At 37.5% G+C, this 18668-nt stretch overlaps 2 protein-coding genes across 2 annotated transcripts; one reads left to right on the top strand and one right to left on the bottom strand.

The window, feature by feature from the left end:
- Positions 1-7486: 7486 nt before the first annotated feature.
- On the top strand, positions 7487-11322 carry LOC113323941 (probable UDP-arabinose 4-epimerase 2). The gene is made up of 11 exons (XM_026572289.1): positions 7487-7869; positions 8129-8244; positions 8794-8918; positions 9074-9187; positions 9299-9406; positions 9497-9588; positions 9685-9826; positions 9965-10059; positions 10184-10313; positions 10472-10616; positions 10742-11322. Exons 2-11 carry the CDS (start codon positions 8205-8207, stop codon positions 10987-10989), a joined length of 1239 nt encoding a protein of 412 aa, XP_026428074.1. The 5' UTR covers positions 7487-7869; positions 8129-8204; the 3' UTR covers positions 10990-11322.
- Positions 11323-11927: 605 nt separating this feature from the next.
- On the bottom strand, positions 11928-16995 carry LOC113323933 (pentatricopeptide repeat-containing protein At1g30610, chloroplastic-like). Its single transcript, XM_026572281.1, has 9 exons — positions 15249-16995; positions 14684-14875; positions 14472-14553; positions 13963-14154; positions 13574-13687; positions 13328-13418; positions 13080-13237; positions 12546-12977; positions 11928-12324 (listed from the first exon to the last, which is right to left on the bottom strand). Exons 1-9 carry the CDS (start codon positions 16838-16840, stop codon positions 11938-11940), a joined length of 3240 nt encoding a protein of 1079 aa, XP_026428066.1. The 5' UTR covers positions 16841-16995; the 3' UTR covers positions 11928-11937.
- Positions 16996-18668: the final 1673 nt, after the last annotated feature.

The following is an 18668-nucleotide window of genomic DNA, read 5'->3' on the forward strand; positions in this document are numbered from 1 at the left end:
TTTTTTCTTATGTATTGGCATTGGGTGAGATTCTCCTCAACCGCTCCACTTAGGTGTCCCAATTGTTGCGAGACAACGTGAAACCCACTATTTCCATCCTTTGGGACGTCGTCGGTACCAATAACTAACTCTTGAATAATTTGAGGGAGTTGTACGGGATACTCTTGCAATACCGGTTGTACTACCTTCCTTGGACGACATCTTTTCTTCGCATCATCTCCTTGGATTGCTTGACTCTCAAGAGGGAGAGTGCTATTTGGATTCAAGTTTGAGAACGTTGGTGTAGTTGAATCCTTCCTTGGCCGACCCCTTTTCTTTCCAACAAATTCCACACTTGCTTGACTCTCAAGAAGTGGAGTGCTATTTCGATTCAAGTTTGAAACCGTTGGTGTAGTTGTTTCTTTCCTCGGACGACCTCTTTTCTTTTTAGCCGGCCCCTCCTTGTATTGCGCCTCGGTATAAATATGTCTGGATGGATCACACTTTTTACTCTCATGCTCTTTAATTTGTTCCCTTTCTTCCGCTCTCGTCTTTGTGGTAGGTGGTCTACCCGTTGGATCTTGTTTCGCCGGTTCTTGAAGTTCTTCCATAAAAGGGTAAACAATCGACATTAACTTGTGCTTCATAGTTTGTTTCTCCAACCTATTCAACTTGGGGTACTTTTCGAGGATTATTCTCCCAAGTTCCATGTCTCCAAACTATTCACCGGGATCTTCTCTTGGAGACGGTTTGAAAGATAGTTGCTTCCAATAAGGATCGATATCTTCAATCGGAATGGGAGTTTTATACCTACCAAGCATATGACGATATGGAAGTCAGATATCCTTCATCATCCTACACTTACAAAGAGTGCTCGGGTCATCATACCTTTTATAATTTTGATACAACTTGAGAGGTTTCATCATGAAACGTATTTCCTAATGCGAGACGTTTCTATGTATACCAACAAGCAACCAATCATCCTCCTTAAACTCCTTCAATTTACGGAAGCTACTTTCTTGGAATTTCTTTTTTATCTTGTCGATATCATTATTAGTGTACTCATGGATAGCATGTTGCACCGCCAGAATCTCATTTTGACTTGTGAAAAGTAGACCTTTTAGTCTCCCATGAGCTTGCTCTACCACACTTGTGGATTCAAATTTTAAATGTTTATAGTCGTAAGTAAAAGCATACACGAACCTCTCTTTGTGTGGCCTCAACCATTGTTTCTTGCAATATTCCACTACTTTGGGGTAATTAGTCCCCCACTCATCCTCGAACTCCTTCAAGTTTATCTCATATCTTGCAACACTCATCGACCAAACCACCTTATCCCACGCATTCATGAATAACCCAAACTTGATCTCACCTTCTTTCCATTCTTCGTCTTCTTTCTTTTTCTCTTTCTCCCTCTCCTCTTTAGTTAGTTTACTAAGACGTTCATCTTCCTCCTTTTCACGTTTAGTGCCTTTCTTTGCCTTTGGATTTTGGATATGATTCCTATAATTCTTTCTAAGATTGCATTGTATATGCCAAGTGCAAAGCAAATTTTGTGCATTTGGAAAAACTATCCTCACGAAGTTCATTATTGTGTGTCACTATAACTGATGGAGTCTCGTCTTCGTGGTAGAGAAGATTTAAAGTTTCAAATATAGCTATCATCCTTCTCACGATCCATAAAACACCATGCCACCGTGAACGATTGCTTATCCGAGGTTTGTCCTACAATGTTCAACAAAGGCATGTTGTACCTATTCGTCTTATAAGTACAATCCATGGACAAAACTTGGTAAAAACAACGCGCCAATTGAATCCTATCGGGATGCGCAAGAAAAATACGATCCATCAATCTTTCTGATGACTCATGGTGTCTCACTGGTAGTTGTATTTGTGTACTAACCATTGTGATTCTTCCATCACCTTTCTTCCATCCCATTCAATTCTTTTGATAGTTGCCTTGGCCGCATAAATCGTAGACAATGAAGAGAGGCTATCCGGGTCGTCCCTCTTGAACTTACTAAGGAGCTTGCTTGGTTTAATTCCCCAACTTGTTCTTACTTGTTCGAAATTGTGCTGTTTCAACTTGGAAACTTGAAAATGCCCAAAAAGAGTTTCCGGATCTTTATGGTTATGCCAACCAACATCAACTCTATTCATTCTCCACATGTCATCGGTTTCTTTGTTCCTCCAAAATATAATCTTGAATGGGTATCCACACTTCTTTGACTTCGTCTTGTACACCCTAGTCGTCTTCTTATCATACACATGACCCTTTCTCTTGTGACTTGCGTCCGGCGACCCATAACACTCTCATACCATTTCAAACCGCGTATGTTTTTGTTGGGTATTTTTCACTAGAACGCACATCTTCTCTTTCTCAACGATCCACTTGACCGCGTCGTCTTTTTCCTTCCATTCCAAATCATTAGCGTAATGTGCGGAAGTATCAGGACCTTTAACACTGTGAGCTTGAGGTGATCCGTCATCGGTACCAATGCAACAATCTGCAAAACATCAAAGGTTAGTTGATATGTATTACCCAAGTCGGCAGGGTCGACATATAAAACCATACCGGCTACACAATACCCCGCATGGTTGAAAAATAAAACAGTACCGACCAAACTATAGTCGGCAGGGTCCGTATCCACTACAATGTCGGCTTAAACATGTTTCAAATTCGTTTCCTGTGTTGCAAAAAAACTGGAAGTCGGCATGGTTAAAATTTTCTACCGTGCCGACACGGATACTTCTCATGAAAAGTCGGCACATTGTTCAAATATAAACCACGCCGGTGCTTAAGGTCGGCATGATCGACAAACGTCGACCCTGCCAATCTGTGCAGCAAAAGTGAAAAAAAAAAAACAAAATCCATCATTGGCATGGAAAAATCACAATCTTCACCACGTAGGTTGTCTACCTGATTACTTGCAGCTCCATTCTCTTCTTCTGGGTCATTGTATTCTATGTTTGGTTAAAGATATTCATCACTTCCATAGCCATCTTGAGTTTGAGGAAAATAAAAGTGAGGATCATGCATATAATCCATTTGATCATGATTTGATAGGTCATCATACATGTACTCATCTGTAGGAGGAAAGTTAGAAGACTCACCCGCTTCAAAATCAGGATTTGAATCACTCATATCACAAAAACCTCCTCTACTACTTCATTCTACTCCTCTCTCTAAATTATTTCTAAAACCCGACTTAAAAATCAACTAACTAATTTAACTAATCTAATTATTTCAATTAAATTAGTGTTAATCATTGCAGGGGCAACTTTACCATTTAGAAAATATATGGTTAATGGTTGCTAGGTTTTACTTCAACATGACCAGATTTTGTCTCATTAGGTATACCCCAATTAATCTGGTTATATCCCAATCTCGCCAGGATGAAAAACCTTTAATTGGTATTGTTTATTATATCTATTCAAATTTAACAAATGTAAATTCTTCAAAATGCTTGACATACATATTATGTTATGGGTGTAGAATTTGACAATAAAAATTCCAAGATTTCACTAAAAATCTCCACAAGATAAAGTCGTCCGGGTATCTCAATCCCCATCAAGACGGATAGAGATCTGAAATGGACTACCTTGTGCACAACCGTTGACAATGAGCTCTCCTTTTTCTACAAAGAGTAGTCCATACAACCTCTCGTTATAAACAAGCCATGGAAAGAAAAGAAAAGAAAAAGCCGACTCTAACTATGAGGCCGAAGTATAGACCTCACCTAACAACTAATGATTCAGATTCAGAAGGTAATAACAAGCATAGCATTTGAATTTTACCAAGTTGAAGCAACTGTATGTTTTTCCATTTACCCAGGTGACATGAAACCAGTGAATGGCGGAAGGAATGTGACTTTACTTACACCCTCCCGGACCCCCGCTGCCTTTAAATGCACATCGAAAACAACAAAAGAAACATGATTTGATATTTTGATTGATCCAAAAACACAAAAGCTAAAATTTAAATTTCAATAGTAAAACCTCCTTAATATTTTGATTAGATTAATTATTGCTTCTACTTTTGTCTTTTAAGCTGTTGTTCTAATCGAGCAACAAACACACTGTTATGTTACCATCATTAACATTAATCACCCTTCTTTTCAGGTTATTTAAAATTTAAAAACAATGAATTAAGGAAGAAGAAGAAGGTGTTGTTTAGTTTTTTCAAAAGGAAGAACGTGGGAAGGGTTTACTGAGTTCCACGTATAGCAACGTATTTAAGGCAAAGTTCCCGTACGTCTCGGACTACTTTAACTAGATTGTCGGCATGATTTAATACTACTAGATTCCGAGATTTTCATTAAATGGCCTTGTTTCAATTGCAGTCTCGTACGTAGTACTACTCTTAAAGGAAAAAGAAAAAACACATCAAATGGGTTCACCTGATTCGTGCAATGTCAGATGTTCTCTGTTTGGCATTTTAACCAGACCAACGACCTCTGAATTAATCAATCAACATGATTTTTTAACGGTTCCAGAAGAAGGCGTACACCCTTGTGGGGCTCACACACTTGTAGCACGAGTTGAATGTTACCGGCAACCTGGGTTGCACGGACGCTTCAATTCTTGAGCCGTGTCCGACACACCAATTTACGCGTCCTGCGCGCGTCTGGTTTGGACGCACTGATGACGCGTGTTCGACGCATTTTTTTCTTCATTTTCTTTTAAACTTTTTTCTTTATTTTTACTATTATTAACCAAATGAAGAAATACAAACATTTAGATCGATAATTTAGGTCTTTATTAGAGTTTTATAATTGGAAATGGCGTATACCCTTTGTTGGCATGTGTTGTTCTAAGAATGCATTTTTATTGTGTCATATATTTAATATTGACCGATTGTTTGACTTTCGGCGTGTATAAATAAACGATATCTTCTTTTATTTTAAAATTTATACACACGTAGCATTATATTTTAATTTTAGAATCAAAATACTTGACTTTGTTGTATAAATACATGATTATATATATAAATAAAATATATATACACGTGTCCGCGTCCTAGTTTTTTTAGAATTTTGTAGTGTCCGCGTCTACGCGTCCACGTCTATGCAACCCAGCCTTGCAACCTAGTATTTATGGTTTGAGGAAAAGAATGAGATCTTAAGCATAGGGCCATGTAGATTCACCTAGTAATTCCGAGGAACAATTTAGGACCTTGAACTGCCATACATAAATCACACTGAGATTCTAAAATGCATCGGATGAATTCCGAAAATGTATTCCGAAATAACGTAAATTTTAAATCCAGCTAAATTTCGTGATTTCAGAATTTTTAGCAGGAAATTTGTCAACACCAAATTGAAAAATTTACATAGAATTAAGTAGACAGTTAATTTTCTGATGTTTGCATGACGGAAGTTTCTGAAACAATCTTGTTACAGCTAGTCCAACAAGGACTAGTCCAAGTTTTGGACAATATTTCAATTTTAATATTGGAATCAGTAGTAGAGTGAAACTGGGAATAATCAAAGGTCTGGATTGATTGTCGTAGATCTAAACTATGTTAGTTGTCCGAGTTAAAAGTTTTCCTTTGTGAAATATCAGACCTGAAGCAAAGGGCGAGAGATAGTAACTAGTAGATATTTTCAATCAAAAGGCGCGAATAAAAATTAGAAACCAAGCAAATGATTGAAGTACGTTGCAACCAAACTAAGTTGACATCAGAACCGTAGGCTTCAACGACTTTTGTTTTTTCATTAAATAATTTACAGCTCTTAGATTAGATGTTCTTCGCATTATTGGGTGAGTAAACTTTTAGTCATTTGACAGCCAAATACTACCATACATTCATCTCATCTTAGCTGTGTAGAATCATATTACGTGTAACATTTATATGTAAACTATTCAGGACCAGGTCAAACAAGTGTCACAAAGGGAACAAAGCGAGTGAGCATAACCCACTTTGCATCTGCACCCTTTGTTTCTTAGTTAGTGTTTGGCAACTATACCTGGCACTCATTATTTCAGTTTTTTCTTTGTCTCAGCCTTTCTGGATTTACCCGGAGGATGTTTGGACGACAAAAGCAATGGTCAATTCCGAAAGTCAAAAACAAGAGCAATTTGTTTTATAAAAAGATATTTCTTTTTGTTCTTAGAAGTAATTTTAAAATTGTGTATTAAAATCAATCTACGCGTTTTTAGTTTTTAGAAGTTGAAAAACAACTTTTTAAGCGAAACTTATACTACTAATATTACAATTTTTTCTTTATCTCAGCCTCTCTGGGTTATCAGGAGCAAAAATTCTAACCGTCCAAATGGACTACTTTAAAACCGTATAGACACATGTAAATCCAAAAGCGAGATCCCTGTTTTTCCCAGAAGGGCAGAGTCCACTAAACATGTGTCTATATGTTTTTTTAGGTTGTTCATTTGGACGATCTGTTTAGAATCACTGTACCAGAAGGGTGTTTGGACAACAAAACAATGGTCAGTCTCAGAAGTCAAAAGCGAGGACAATTTGATTCACAAAAGGTTAGTCCTTTTGATTCTAGAAATCATTTTAAAATTGTGTATTCAAATTAGGGGGTGCAACTTAGTGAAGCGTTCTAATCCTTTACAAAGACCTCTATTCCGACTCTGTAAACATTACATCGATATTTAGTTTATACTTCGATCTCTCTGTTTTTGAACAAAAAAAATATTTATTTTCTTCGTTCAACTAACTCACTTGAATCTGACTAATTACATATAAATTTGGCTCACTGTGTCTAACTCAAAAATTATTAAATAATTTTTTTTTTTGATTTTTTTTTAATCTCATTAGATAAGTGTCGAACGAGTCATGAACAAAAATTATACTCAACTCAAAATACTTCTGAGTCAGATGTCCGAGCGAGTCAGACACCAATAACATGAAAAATAAACTATTTGAAATCTATCAGTTCGAGTCGGCTTCAAATATTGAGTTAGACAAACACCGAGTCAGTTTTGGTTATAGATTCACACCCAAACAAACGTGTTGTAGGTTAAATCGTAATTACAATTTAGAAGTGAGTTCCTTTAACATTACTTGTGTGTTGAAAAATAAAAACACTTCCGGAATGATTTTTTTTTTGTTGGATCTGAATGAAGTCACCTGATTTATCTGGATCTGATTCAATATGTTTGTTTTTTGAATCAGATTTGACTCATTCTACTCAAAAATATGTGACTCAATGGCTTGGTTCTATAAATCAGGGACATTTTATTCTTTGACTCAAAAAGATCCAAATCATCAGAGATAGGTATAACTCAGGTCGTGAGTTAAATTTGATTCAAATTAAAAAACAAACGGTCTGACATCTGATTCATACCGAGCAAGGTTGATACTCGGAGTCAGCTAAAAACAAACACAGTGTTCAACTAGTTAGCCCCGAGGCCCAAACAAACATCCCTTTTAAAATAGTGTCACCCAAACTGAAAAAGAGGTGAACAGAAGAGATTGATTGAGAGAGCCTTTTACCTAATACACTTCATCGTCAAAGCCGCCTACATAAACACAGAAGAGAGAATCCAACAACTCTCTCTTCCTTCCTTTCTCTCTTGTCCGAGACCAGACTCCATTGACAGAGACAGAGAGGGTCCTTCCTCTTGTTCAGACTAATTCTTCCAACTAGTCTCTATCTCTATAGACTTTTTTAACTCTTCATCTTCTTCTTACGTTACATTTCATCATCTCAAAATCAAGTTGGTAGCAGCTACCACTACTTTACATTGTAAACAAAGTTGACATTTTTTGGTTAGGTTCAATAACAGATTCTCTGACATTCAACCAAAAAAAAAACCCTTTTAAATTGGGTTTCAATTTCATAGCTTTTGGGGGTATTCCGATTTTGGGGTTTGATCAAAATTCAAGGTTTTGGGTGGTCTGGATAATGCAAGCACTGTCAGGTAATTTCTACATTTTTTTGCTTTCTTCTTCTTAAGGCTGTTTTGAATTTTGATTTTGATTTTTTTAGGGTTTTTGTTATGTAAGGGTTTCATGTTGGATCTTGTTTGTGAAATTTCATTTTGTATAAATGAAATTCGATGAATTTGTAGTACTGGGTTTCTTTTATTATTTTTGAAAAATTGATTTTTGTTTGCTTTTTTGAGAAATTTGAGTCTGTAAATTTTTCATTGATCTTAACTAGTTTTTTGTTGGCAACAGATCACTCTATATTCAGAGATTGAAAAAGGAGGAAGGATCTTTGTAATTTGTTGATTGGTAACAGGGGATTAGGACTATGAATGGTTTAACCAGACCTAGACCTCGGTCATTCTCAGGTGAGCCTTTATTTTTGCTCTAATCATCTTCAGGTGATGAGCTAGTAGACAATTTTCATGTTTTTTGTCGCATTTGTATACTTGTAGTGATCTAAATATGGTTTGTTGTTAAGTTGTTTGAGCTGGAATTGTCTCTTGGACAAGTTTGTAGATGTAAATGTGTCTCCAAATCATGTAAAGGTAATGGCGGATAAGTATTGGAGAAAAGGAGATGCATGCATGTTTTTCTTATTTGCCATACATACTAAGTTAAACTTAGAGGTTGTGAAAGGTATTGTTCTGGGATCAGAAATGCAGTTAAGTAATCATCGCCACACTAAGTAATAGTTAGCGCGCGGTTTGCCACTTGCAAATAGGAGATGAACAAAAACATTGGCAAATGGAGTCGTTAGATTCAAATTTTTGTAAATGGTTAAGCCCCACAGGACGTTCTTTGGGATTGTTGTCAGTTTTGTCTTTTCACTCAATTGTGAGGGAATATATCCTTTCTTCTTCTGTAAAGTAAGGACTTCTATAATGCATCACTAAAATATTTGACTGGTTTTGTAGGCATGGATTACCCAGAAACGAAAAAGAAGAGAAATTTTGCTGGAAAGATTTTGTTGGCTGCCATGTTAACTGTTCTGTGTATATATATTCTGAAGAACTCATCTAGTTTTACCACCCCAACCCCGGTAAGTTTTTGACGAATAAAAATGAACTCTACTTGTATTTCCTCCCCTGTTGTTACGGGATTTGTCTACCTTTCTTTCTTGTTTGTTTCTGCTTTTATACTTTGATATGTTCTATTCTTGATTCACACTTCTTCTCCCCATGACTTCTTCTCCAGTTCTCTCGCCATGAACCAGGGGTAACTCATGTTCTGGTAACAGGAGGAGCTGGCTTTATTGGTTCACATGCTGCTCTCCGACTTCTAAAGGACTCGTATCGTGTTACAATAGTGGTATGCCACATGTACATACTCACAAACTCTTTGGGCGTCTACCAAGTCTGATGCATGTTGGCCGTCTTAATTATAGCTTGGGATTCACTTGTATTTGTACCCATTTTTCAGGATAATCTCTCTCGGGGAAACTTTGGTGCTGTTAAGGTTCTCCAGGAGCAATTTCCCGAACCTGGAAGGCTACAATTCATATATGCTGATTTGGGTGATCCAAAAGCTGTATCCTTAATCTTCCAGTCTTACATTTGTTGGCCAATATGTATGCGTAAAATGTGAATGTTGGAGTATTTTCCTTAATAACTAGTTCAGGTAAATAAAATCTTCCGGGAGAACGCATTTGATGCTGTGATGCATTTCGCGGCTGTCGCATATGTCGGAGAAAGCACTCTTGAACCTCTTAGGTAAGCTCTCTGATTTTGCGAAGCTATAATGTGTTATAGCTTAGACGGACTGCATTTTCAGAAGGAAGTAAACTTAAAGATAACTGTTCTGTGCAGGTATTATCACAACATAACATCAAACACCCTGGTAGTACTGGAGGCAATGGCAGCACATGGGGTGAAGACGTTAATTTATTCGAGTACATGTGCAACGTACGGCGAGCCACTCAAAATGCCTATTACTGAAGATACTCCTCAGGTGAGAGAAATTCAATCAGTTTGTCTGCTTGTGTTTGATGCATTTGTTACTTTGTTCGATCAGGGCCTGTCCGAGATATAATTATCTCATTGATGAGTATTGTTTTTCCATTCTAATATCCACTTGTTCATAATCTAGATTCCAATCAATCCATATGGCAAAGCCAAGAAGATGGCGGAAGACATCATACTAGACTTCTCAAAGAACTCAGACATGGCTGTGATGATTTTAAGGTTTGACTTATATTTCTGATCAATTTGGCAATACTCTTTCCAAACAGATAAGATTGTTCAAAACTGTATCAAGACTTTCAGAGTAGTATATACTAGTGTCTCACCATCTTTGCCAACATTTCAGGTATTTCAATGTGATTGGATCTGATCCGGAAGGACGGTTGGGGGAAGCTCCCAGACCTGAACTACGGGAGCATGGTCGGATTTCTGGGGCTTGTTTTGATGCAGCCTTGGGAATCATACCTGGGCTGAAGGTATGTCCATTAATTGATGGACTGCTCTTATTTTCTCTAAATTAAAACTTCATAACGAGCATACCCCCTCACTTTATTTGTTGTATTTCCTCTCTCCTGCTCTCCAAATGTACATACCAATGCACTTGTCTTAATTAATCTTGTTGATATATGTATAGGTCAAAGGAACGGATTACAGCACAGCTGATGGAACCTGTATAAGAGACTACATTGATGTTACTGATCTAGTTGATGCTCATGTGAAGGCACTTGCAAAGGCACAACCAAGTAAAGTTGGCATTTATAATGTTGGCACAGGAAAAGGTAAATAAGCAGTTCTATTACTAACAGAAATGTGTGCTTTTGGAAAACTTCACTTCCACCTGTTTTATCTAAGATTCCACTTGTTCTGACACTGTATGTGTTAATACTTGTGTAACTCGTATCAGGTAGATCCGTAAAGGAATTTGTGGAGGCATGTAAGAAGGCTACTGGAGTAGAAATCAAGGTTGATTTTCTTGAACGTCGTCCTGGTGATTATGCAGAAGTTTACAGTGATCCATCGAAGATTAACCGTGAACTAAACTGGACTGCTCAGTATACAAATCTTCAAGAGAGTTTACAAACTGCATGGAAATGGCAGAAATCACATCAAAATGGTTACAGAAGATCAATGTCCCTGGCCTTAACTTACTGATACATTAACAGCTTTATCTTTAACGGAGAATTTAAGATACAACTTTGATATCAACTTGCAAGGCTCTTACGACAGTCAATTCTTTGTAGAGTGAGTGGAGATTAAGAGAGGATGATCAGAATTAGGTCAGGTTGAAGAGATAGAAATATAGAGAGGGAGAGAAGCAGCTATTTTTATCCGACAGGTATAGTTTTCGTTATTCTTATTGTCATATTCATAATAACCTTGTAATAGTACACTTTTACATATTCTAAAAGGAGGGCAGCTGCAGCAGCATTTGTATTGTGAGCATCTTTGGAATGTTCTTTAGATATTGATCTATTTTTTTGTTCAGTTTTGCTGTGAATCTTTAGGATGCAAGTCTTCATCTATTGTATCCTTTAGGCAATAAGCACTGTCAGTTCTGTTCTTGAATTTTATTTATAGAGAAAATGCACCCGCCACCAATGTTGCATTTCGACAACACTCTCATCCCACAGGGAAATCAACCAACCTGACCTCCCTAGGGACAATCTTGAAAGACCTCGGACTTGTCCATCTTGAGATCACTTGTTGCTTTGACCCATTGCCAGGTTAGTGTCTTGTACGAAGTTTTCGGTTATGGAGGAGGGAATAACTGTCGTTATTGCGCATGAGATACAAAATGTTGCCGCACCGGTCACCCACTGGCACCATCAGGCACAGCGAGAGCGAGCTTCCTATTTCTCTGTTTCCTTTTTTTGGTATTAAATTTGATGAGTAAGTTCAATTGACATGTTTTATTTCTTTACTTTGCCTGTTGTTTGTAATGTGAGAGATCTGATCTGCCTTCTATAATAGTTGTTTGTAAAATCTGCCTCATGACCCGAATTCAACATCCTATCTTAGCCAAAGTCTGATGCCATGACCAAAATTACACCGGTGACTTACAATCTGCCCTGCAATTTTAGCGACACTAAAAAGTATTAATTACACAAGTGTTGCTTCATTTGGCATCGGATCAGATTCTGCCGCACGGTCCATGATGAATTCTTTACATGAACGTATTAGGTTTTCAAGTCTTGGGTTCGACCGATCATCGCTTCCAGCAATAATGTTGTTCAGTTCATGAATCAACCCAATAAGAGTATCCTTTTGAAATCTACTTGAATTGTTTTCAAATAAATACAACCAAACCTTTTCAGAGAATGCATAAAGTTCATCCGTTGTCTGGTGACTTGTACTGGTTATGCAGGAAATGGCTCCGGAAATGTCATTTTGCTCCAACTTCATACAAAATCTCTCCTTGATGATGGCAGTGGGTGGAGCTCTATTTGCTTGAATCAAGTGTTTCCAAGTAGTCTCCAACAATTCGCCCTGTAAAGATTCCATGAAACAAGTTAGAAGGATATTAGATGCACAAGAAGTGTTATACTAAGCAGCTCATGCACCGTTAAGCACACCCACAAACAGTTCCAATTGCAATGGTATCCATACAAAGTTGATTAAAATTTTAATAACGTGTGATCTTCCATCACAAGGAAGCCTTCAAACGTTTCGAGAAATTTCTACTGCAATTAAAGATATTCAAGAAATACCTTTCCAGCTCTACAAGCCTCCAAGAGCATTTTTATGTGACGCTTGGTGTTGAAGTGGCACCCATGATGCAACATCTGCTGATATACAAAAGTAAAATCATCCCATTTCTTCTCTGCAATGCAGGCATCTAACATTGTGTTAAATGTGTAATTGTCGGGAACAACCCTACTCTTGTAATCAGCTATGCTGGTAATTTGCTTGCTATCATCCAACATCTGCTGAAACAGGTCTTTTGCTTTTTCGAACAACCCATGATCCAGGTAACCTTTCAGCATTATGTTATACGTCACAACATTGGGTGAACAAAATTTGTGCATTTGGTCGAAGATGTATGAACCATTTTGAACACTTCCAGAGTCCAGACAAGCTTGAATCAACCCAGTATAAGTCACAAAAAGAGGTTTGTTTGCAACCTTACATAACTTCTCGATCTGCGAGGAAAAACAGTAATTTTACTTCAGCTGAAACATATAGTGTGTATGATATAAATGTACAACTGTTAATTTTCAGTGTAATCAGATGTTGAATGAAACCTGCATTAATGCTTCTTCGCATCTGCCTGCACTACAGAGACAACGCGCAAGATCATAGTAAAGACTAGCAGTACCCACGATTCCTCGTCTTTCCATATCCTTAACTGCAGCCACAGCCTCATCCGTTTTACCTTCTTTCCAAAGAGTGTTTACCAGAACTGCAGACAAATGAACAAATGTAAGAAGCTTCTTAACTAAAAGGAAAGTGAATAAAAAAATCTGGTAGAAAAAGAAGCCAGGTTAGATACTTTTGTAATTCGACGATTTCAGCATTGATATTTTATCCACTTTTCTGAAAAACTCGTGGACCAAGTTGTACTTTTCACAAGAAAGCATAACCTGTGCAAGCATAAGTTTTGGTGTTAACTATTGAGAAATCAGGTTCAAGGCGGCAAGTGAAAGAAAAATCAATGAGTTGTGGTCACTGTAACAGGGTATAAGTTCAGAACAGCAAAAAGTTGGTATAAAGGATATGATGAGAAGGTGGTTTGTACCTCCATCACAAGGCCATATGTTGTGCTAGAAGGCTGGAGGCTTTGTTCTTTTAACTGTTGCAATACCCAAAACGCTCCTTCCCATTGTTTATTTTTCACACAAGCATTTAACACCTGCGTTTGCGAGAAAATTTAGTAATTGTTCTGTTTATGCTTGAATGCACAAGTTATCATCCATCTAAAAGGAATTTAAGCACAATTGCAATGCTACACCTTAAACGCCATCCAGAAATTATGCAGTGCATTTATCTACCATCCAAATATCGTACTACAACTCTTAGTAAGAGATACTTAATTATGCTTTTCGTGCTCCATGTTTAATTTATACATCAGGTGTGTAATGTGGGATGGTAGATTCCACTTAGAAGAGGAGAACAAGATATACTCACAGCATCATAGACAACAAGATCTGGTTCCAACCGTGGATCCCACTCATCGAACTCTCCCAGTTTGCACTTCTTTTGAGGAGGAGATCGCATACAATCAATGACATCTAAGAGTTCCTTCATTTGTCCTGCTTGTCCAAGGGTGACAGCGATACAATGATAAGCTGCAAGGTCGGGATATGTAGATCGTTGTTGCTGGAAAAAAAAAATGCAACTATTGAGTCAAAATGTACATATCCAATAAGAAAACAAACATACTTGATGACTATGAGAGCCGGAACAAATGACCCATAATCACCCAGAATCGTGGGGAACACCAATTGAGAGATGAATTCAAAGGTAACTTTTTGTTAAGATTTACTCCTTATCACGTGGTCCGTTATTCTCATTGAATTCAGCCCTTGGATCATCTCCGTGCCATGGGCAATTCAAGGATTATTTGATCTCAATAACATCAACGTGCAACTATCAAAAAGGTAGAAGAATGCCACACATATATAAATCTGCATTACCCGCATTTCATGAAATATATTAAGTGCCTCGACAGGTCTTTTTGACTTGCCAAGTACATCAAGTGCAGCAGTGTAAATATACCTGCATCAAGAGAACATTTTTGGTCATGGATGCTGCAGATTGAAAATCAGACACATCAAGGGTGAGAGACCGCATTGCAAACTGAACGTTAGTTGATGTAAGGACAAGGGTAATCAAAAGTTGGAAGTACTTAGGTTTGTGGGACTTGAAACGCTCACGCGATTGAAACCACTCGATGACTTGTAACACCCGTCGCCAGTTTCCAAATCTACCCAACACCTGAATAACCTTCAAAAGAGAATGATCCGTGAACCTGATTTTTGCACTTCGCATCATCTTAGAAAACATCCACTCAGGCAAATTGATGTCTGCACCATTCAGCCTGAAAAGGGAAACTCTAGTCTGAACTAAATGAGACCCTATTATAATCAAATAAACCAAACGGAGAACAAAAAAGAAGCAGATTGCTTGATTTATAACAGCTTCGACAGCAGCAATTAAACTAGAAGTTAAGAGTAGCAAAGCATATAGAAGGTGTTTGCAAGTTCTTCTGATTGGAAAACAATTTTTTTTTTCCTATCAATGCGACTTTCTTAGAAGCTATGTGATCTTTTGTGCGCTTGTGATTTTTAAAATAAACAATCACCCACATGATACTTTTATACAAGATGGACCCAAATTTCGGGCATCAAGAAAAACATACACAAATATTAACAGCTATAACTTATATCCGAACAAATGCATCTAACACTTACCACTTTGCTAAATTTTGGATTCTCTCCTCCATTTCCTGCCGTGAGACTCGGGGCATGCCTTTAACATCAGTGAATTCCTCAAACGAATTGAAAGCAGATCTTTCCATCTCCACATCACTCCCATCATCCTCATACTTTATGAGCTTTTCCCTTATGGACTTCCAATTGCCTGATGAGCTATTTCTGCTTCTAGGACCATGTTGCTCTAACAACACAGGAGTTTGATTTTCATCAGGCTTTCTCCTATAAACACTTCTTGATATCTTTGTCTCATCAATCTTTCGTTCATAATTACTCACAGGAAAGTACTCATTATTTCGCACTCCCCTACCATGCATAATCTCACTCCCTCCCTTTTCAGCATTGCTTCCATATAATTCCTTACTACGAGTCCAAGTTTGATTAGTTGTACGCTCACTTGGATCCATATCTAAATTCCGCCTATAAACTTTATCATTTTCCGTCCCACTCTTTCTAAAAGGAGAATAATCAGTGGCTCCAGCCGCATCACTAGCACGATTGCTTACCTGAAATTCGTCTTGAATCAGCCGTTTCTTCTGCATATCTGCTTTGCCTTGATGCTGACCAAATTCTTCCTCCCAATCATCCTCATTACTTCTGAAACTTTTCCTAACATCACTTGGGTCCAAATCTACATTCCGCCTATAACCTCTATCATTTTCTGTCCTACTCTTTCTAAAGGACGCATAATCAGTTGTCCCAACCGCATCACCAGCACGATCATTCACCTGAAACTCATCCCCAATTATTCGTTTCTTCCGCAAATCAACTTTACCCACACCCTGACCAATTTCTTTATCCCAATCATCCTCATTCCTTCTAAAGCTTTTCACAGCACCAGTTTTCTCATAATCACCACCTTTCCTGCTATAAACATTATCTCTAGACTCACTAAAAGCAGAATCCTTAATCCATCTTCCATTCATTCTCTCCGAACTCCGGTTACCCCCATTCTCTCTCAACCCCCTTTCAACCTTCAAATTCTCTCCATACTTCAATTTATGCTGAACCGATCTCCACACACTTCCAGAACCATCCTTGTCTAAGCTTCCATCCTTACTTCCCCTCTTATACCTGTCCTTCACACTCCCAACCTTCAACTTTTCTTCACCAGATTCATTTCCCTCAACCAATTCAACATTTCTCACCTCCTCCTCTAAATCATCATCATCTTCGGAATCCGATTCCGATTTCGAAGAAAGCTTCCCTAATTTAGAAACTTTCATACTCTGATTAGAATCTGTAAAAGGACTATTCTCTCTACAAATCTTAACAGACTCCATAACTTTCAAATACTCATCAAATGTAGGTTGAAATTTGAATTCCTTGTAAAGTATCTTCTCAGCCCCTTTTGGCAAAGCATTTAGGGTTCTGAAATTAGGTTGTTTTCTTCTCCTCACAGAGAAAACATTCATCTTTTTGATTAATGAAATCTCATAAATGGGTTTCTTCTTAGGAATTAAAAGAAACCCATGATTGGGATAAGTAGTCTGCCAATAAAAATCAATCTTTTCAACAAAATTATTAGAGATACTACACATTGTGATTGAGTTCATCAACATTAACTCCATTAATTAACAAAAATCCATAATTTCTTTGATGAAATGCTTGTAAGTCAAAGGGTTTAAGAATTGTGAGTTCAGATAAAATTACAGTATTTGATAATTCTAACAGAGAGATTGGGGGACGAGAGTAAAACCTTGGAGATGGAGAAGAAGTAGGGGTCTATCTGTGCTCTGCTCTAGGTTGTAGGAGGAGATAACATTTGGTTTATATGTATCCACCACCCGACCCAAATTCGGATATTAAACGGGTCGGATAAGTTTTTCCCGAACCGAAGACAAGCAGAAGCCAGTATCATATATGTTTGCGACAGCCTGCTATGGGTTGCTAGTTCAAATTTGATCATGCACATATGTGTTGGAATTTTGAGTTAAAATACATACTATGTGAGTGAAAATTGTTTTCAAGATTTAAACTTCAAGAGATGCGTTTGGGTTATAGATTTTCACACCTAGTCATGAATATGTGTTATGGTGAGTCGCCTATTGGCGAAAAGACACCTTGTAGTGTCGTCATTGACTCTATATAAAGCCATGAATCTCTTAGCTTTGTTTAGTATGAGTTTTTTACGGGTTTTTGATGGTGGTTCATGATGTATCCGACTGTAAATGAAGAGAATTTTTCTATGGAGATTTTTTTTTAAAGAATTTTGGAGGGAATATCACGTATTCACAGTCTGATCGAGTACACTTAATATGAGTTAGCAGTAGATATTTCTGTAAACTGTGATTTCATGAAAAGAGCAATGGCCATGAAATGTAGGGGATTGGGAACAGGATACAAGTTTCTCGACTATGTGGGTTTGGCCCAATGTTTTTGATTATCAGTTTATTTAAGAACTTGACATTTCAAAAATTCAGTTTGATACCAGAACAGGTACCATGATGAATTTTCTCGGTTACCACTAAATTGTGCGGGTGGTTGTCATATATATAACAAGATGGTGTTATATCGATGAATTCATCAAAATGTGGGGTGCCAAAATAATGTTATGGTGCATTCCTTGTAATATAAGGTCAACGCAGTGCAATTGCTCTCAAATGTACGCATCTAAAAGAAATAGTGTATATGTATTGTATCAAGCCAGCAAATGATACAAATTCTAGAGAAAGCTTGTAATTGCATCATCCAGGGGAATGGGGCTTATAGCCTTATTAAAGGGTAAGTTGCAGCGGTAACTCAACCTAAGTGATTGGAGATCCCATGGTCTAGGTTCAAAAGAGCAAACTAAGTTGTGACGAACTCGCCAAATAACACTAAAATAGATTTTTCTCTTTCCCATTCCTATGATAAGAGTCAGTGCTGCCGGTCACGTAAGAGGTTAAGATTTTCTCTTAATGACTCCTGTAGTTTGGTCTAACTAAGAAAAGTATGGAAGGATACTTTCAAATAGGAGATCACATATATAAGTGAGAAGTGAGGCCGCTTCTATGATAACTATAAGGCTAGATTAATCTAGAGCACTCATAGAATTCCAAGAACGTTCATGGACGACATGAACACAACCGAGAATTTGACGATTATAAGGAGATATAATGTGTGAGACTTATTGTATTGATTTACACCAACGACTAACAGTTCAACGACATCGCATCCACTGATTGGCCAGTAAATCCGGTAAATTTTCACTAGGTTTGGTTCAAAGTCAAAAGCTAACATTTACCGATGCATTATATTTTCTGCTTGTGCTCTTAAAAGTGTGTAAGTTTTGTTGAGTCCGTATTTTCACTCATGTGGGGGATTGTTGGAATTTTGAGTTAAAATATATTACGTGAGGGAAAATAGTTTTCAAGATTTAAACTCCAAGAGATGCGTTTGTGTTAGAGCATTGCTCGG

The sequence above is a fragment of the Papaver somniferum genome, chromosome 1 (genome assembly GCF_003573695.1).
Source record: "Papaver somniferum cultivar HN1 chromosome 1, ASM357369v1, whole genome shotgun sequence".
NCBI lineage: Eukaryota > Viridiplantae > Streptophyta > Magnoliopsida > Ranunculales > Papaveraceae > Papaver > Papaver somniferum.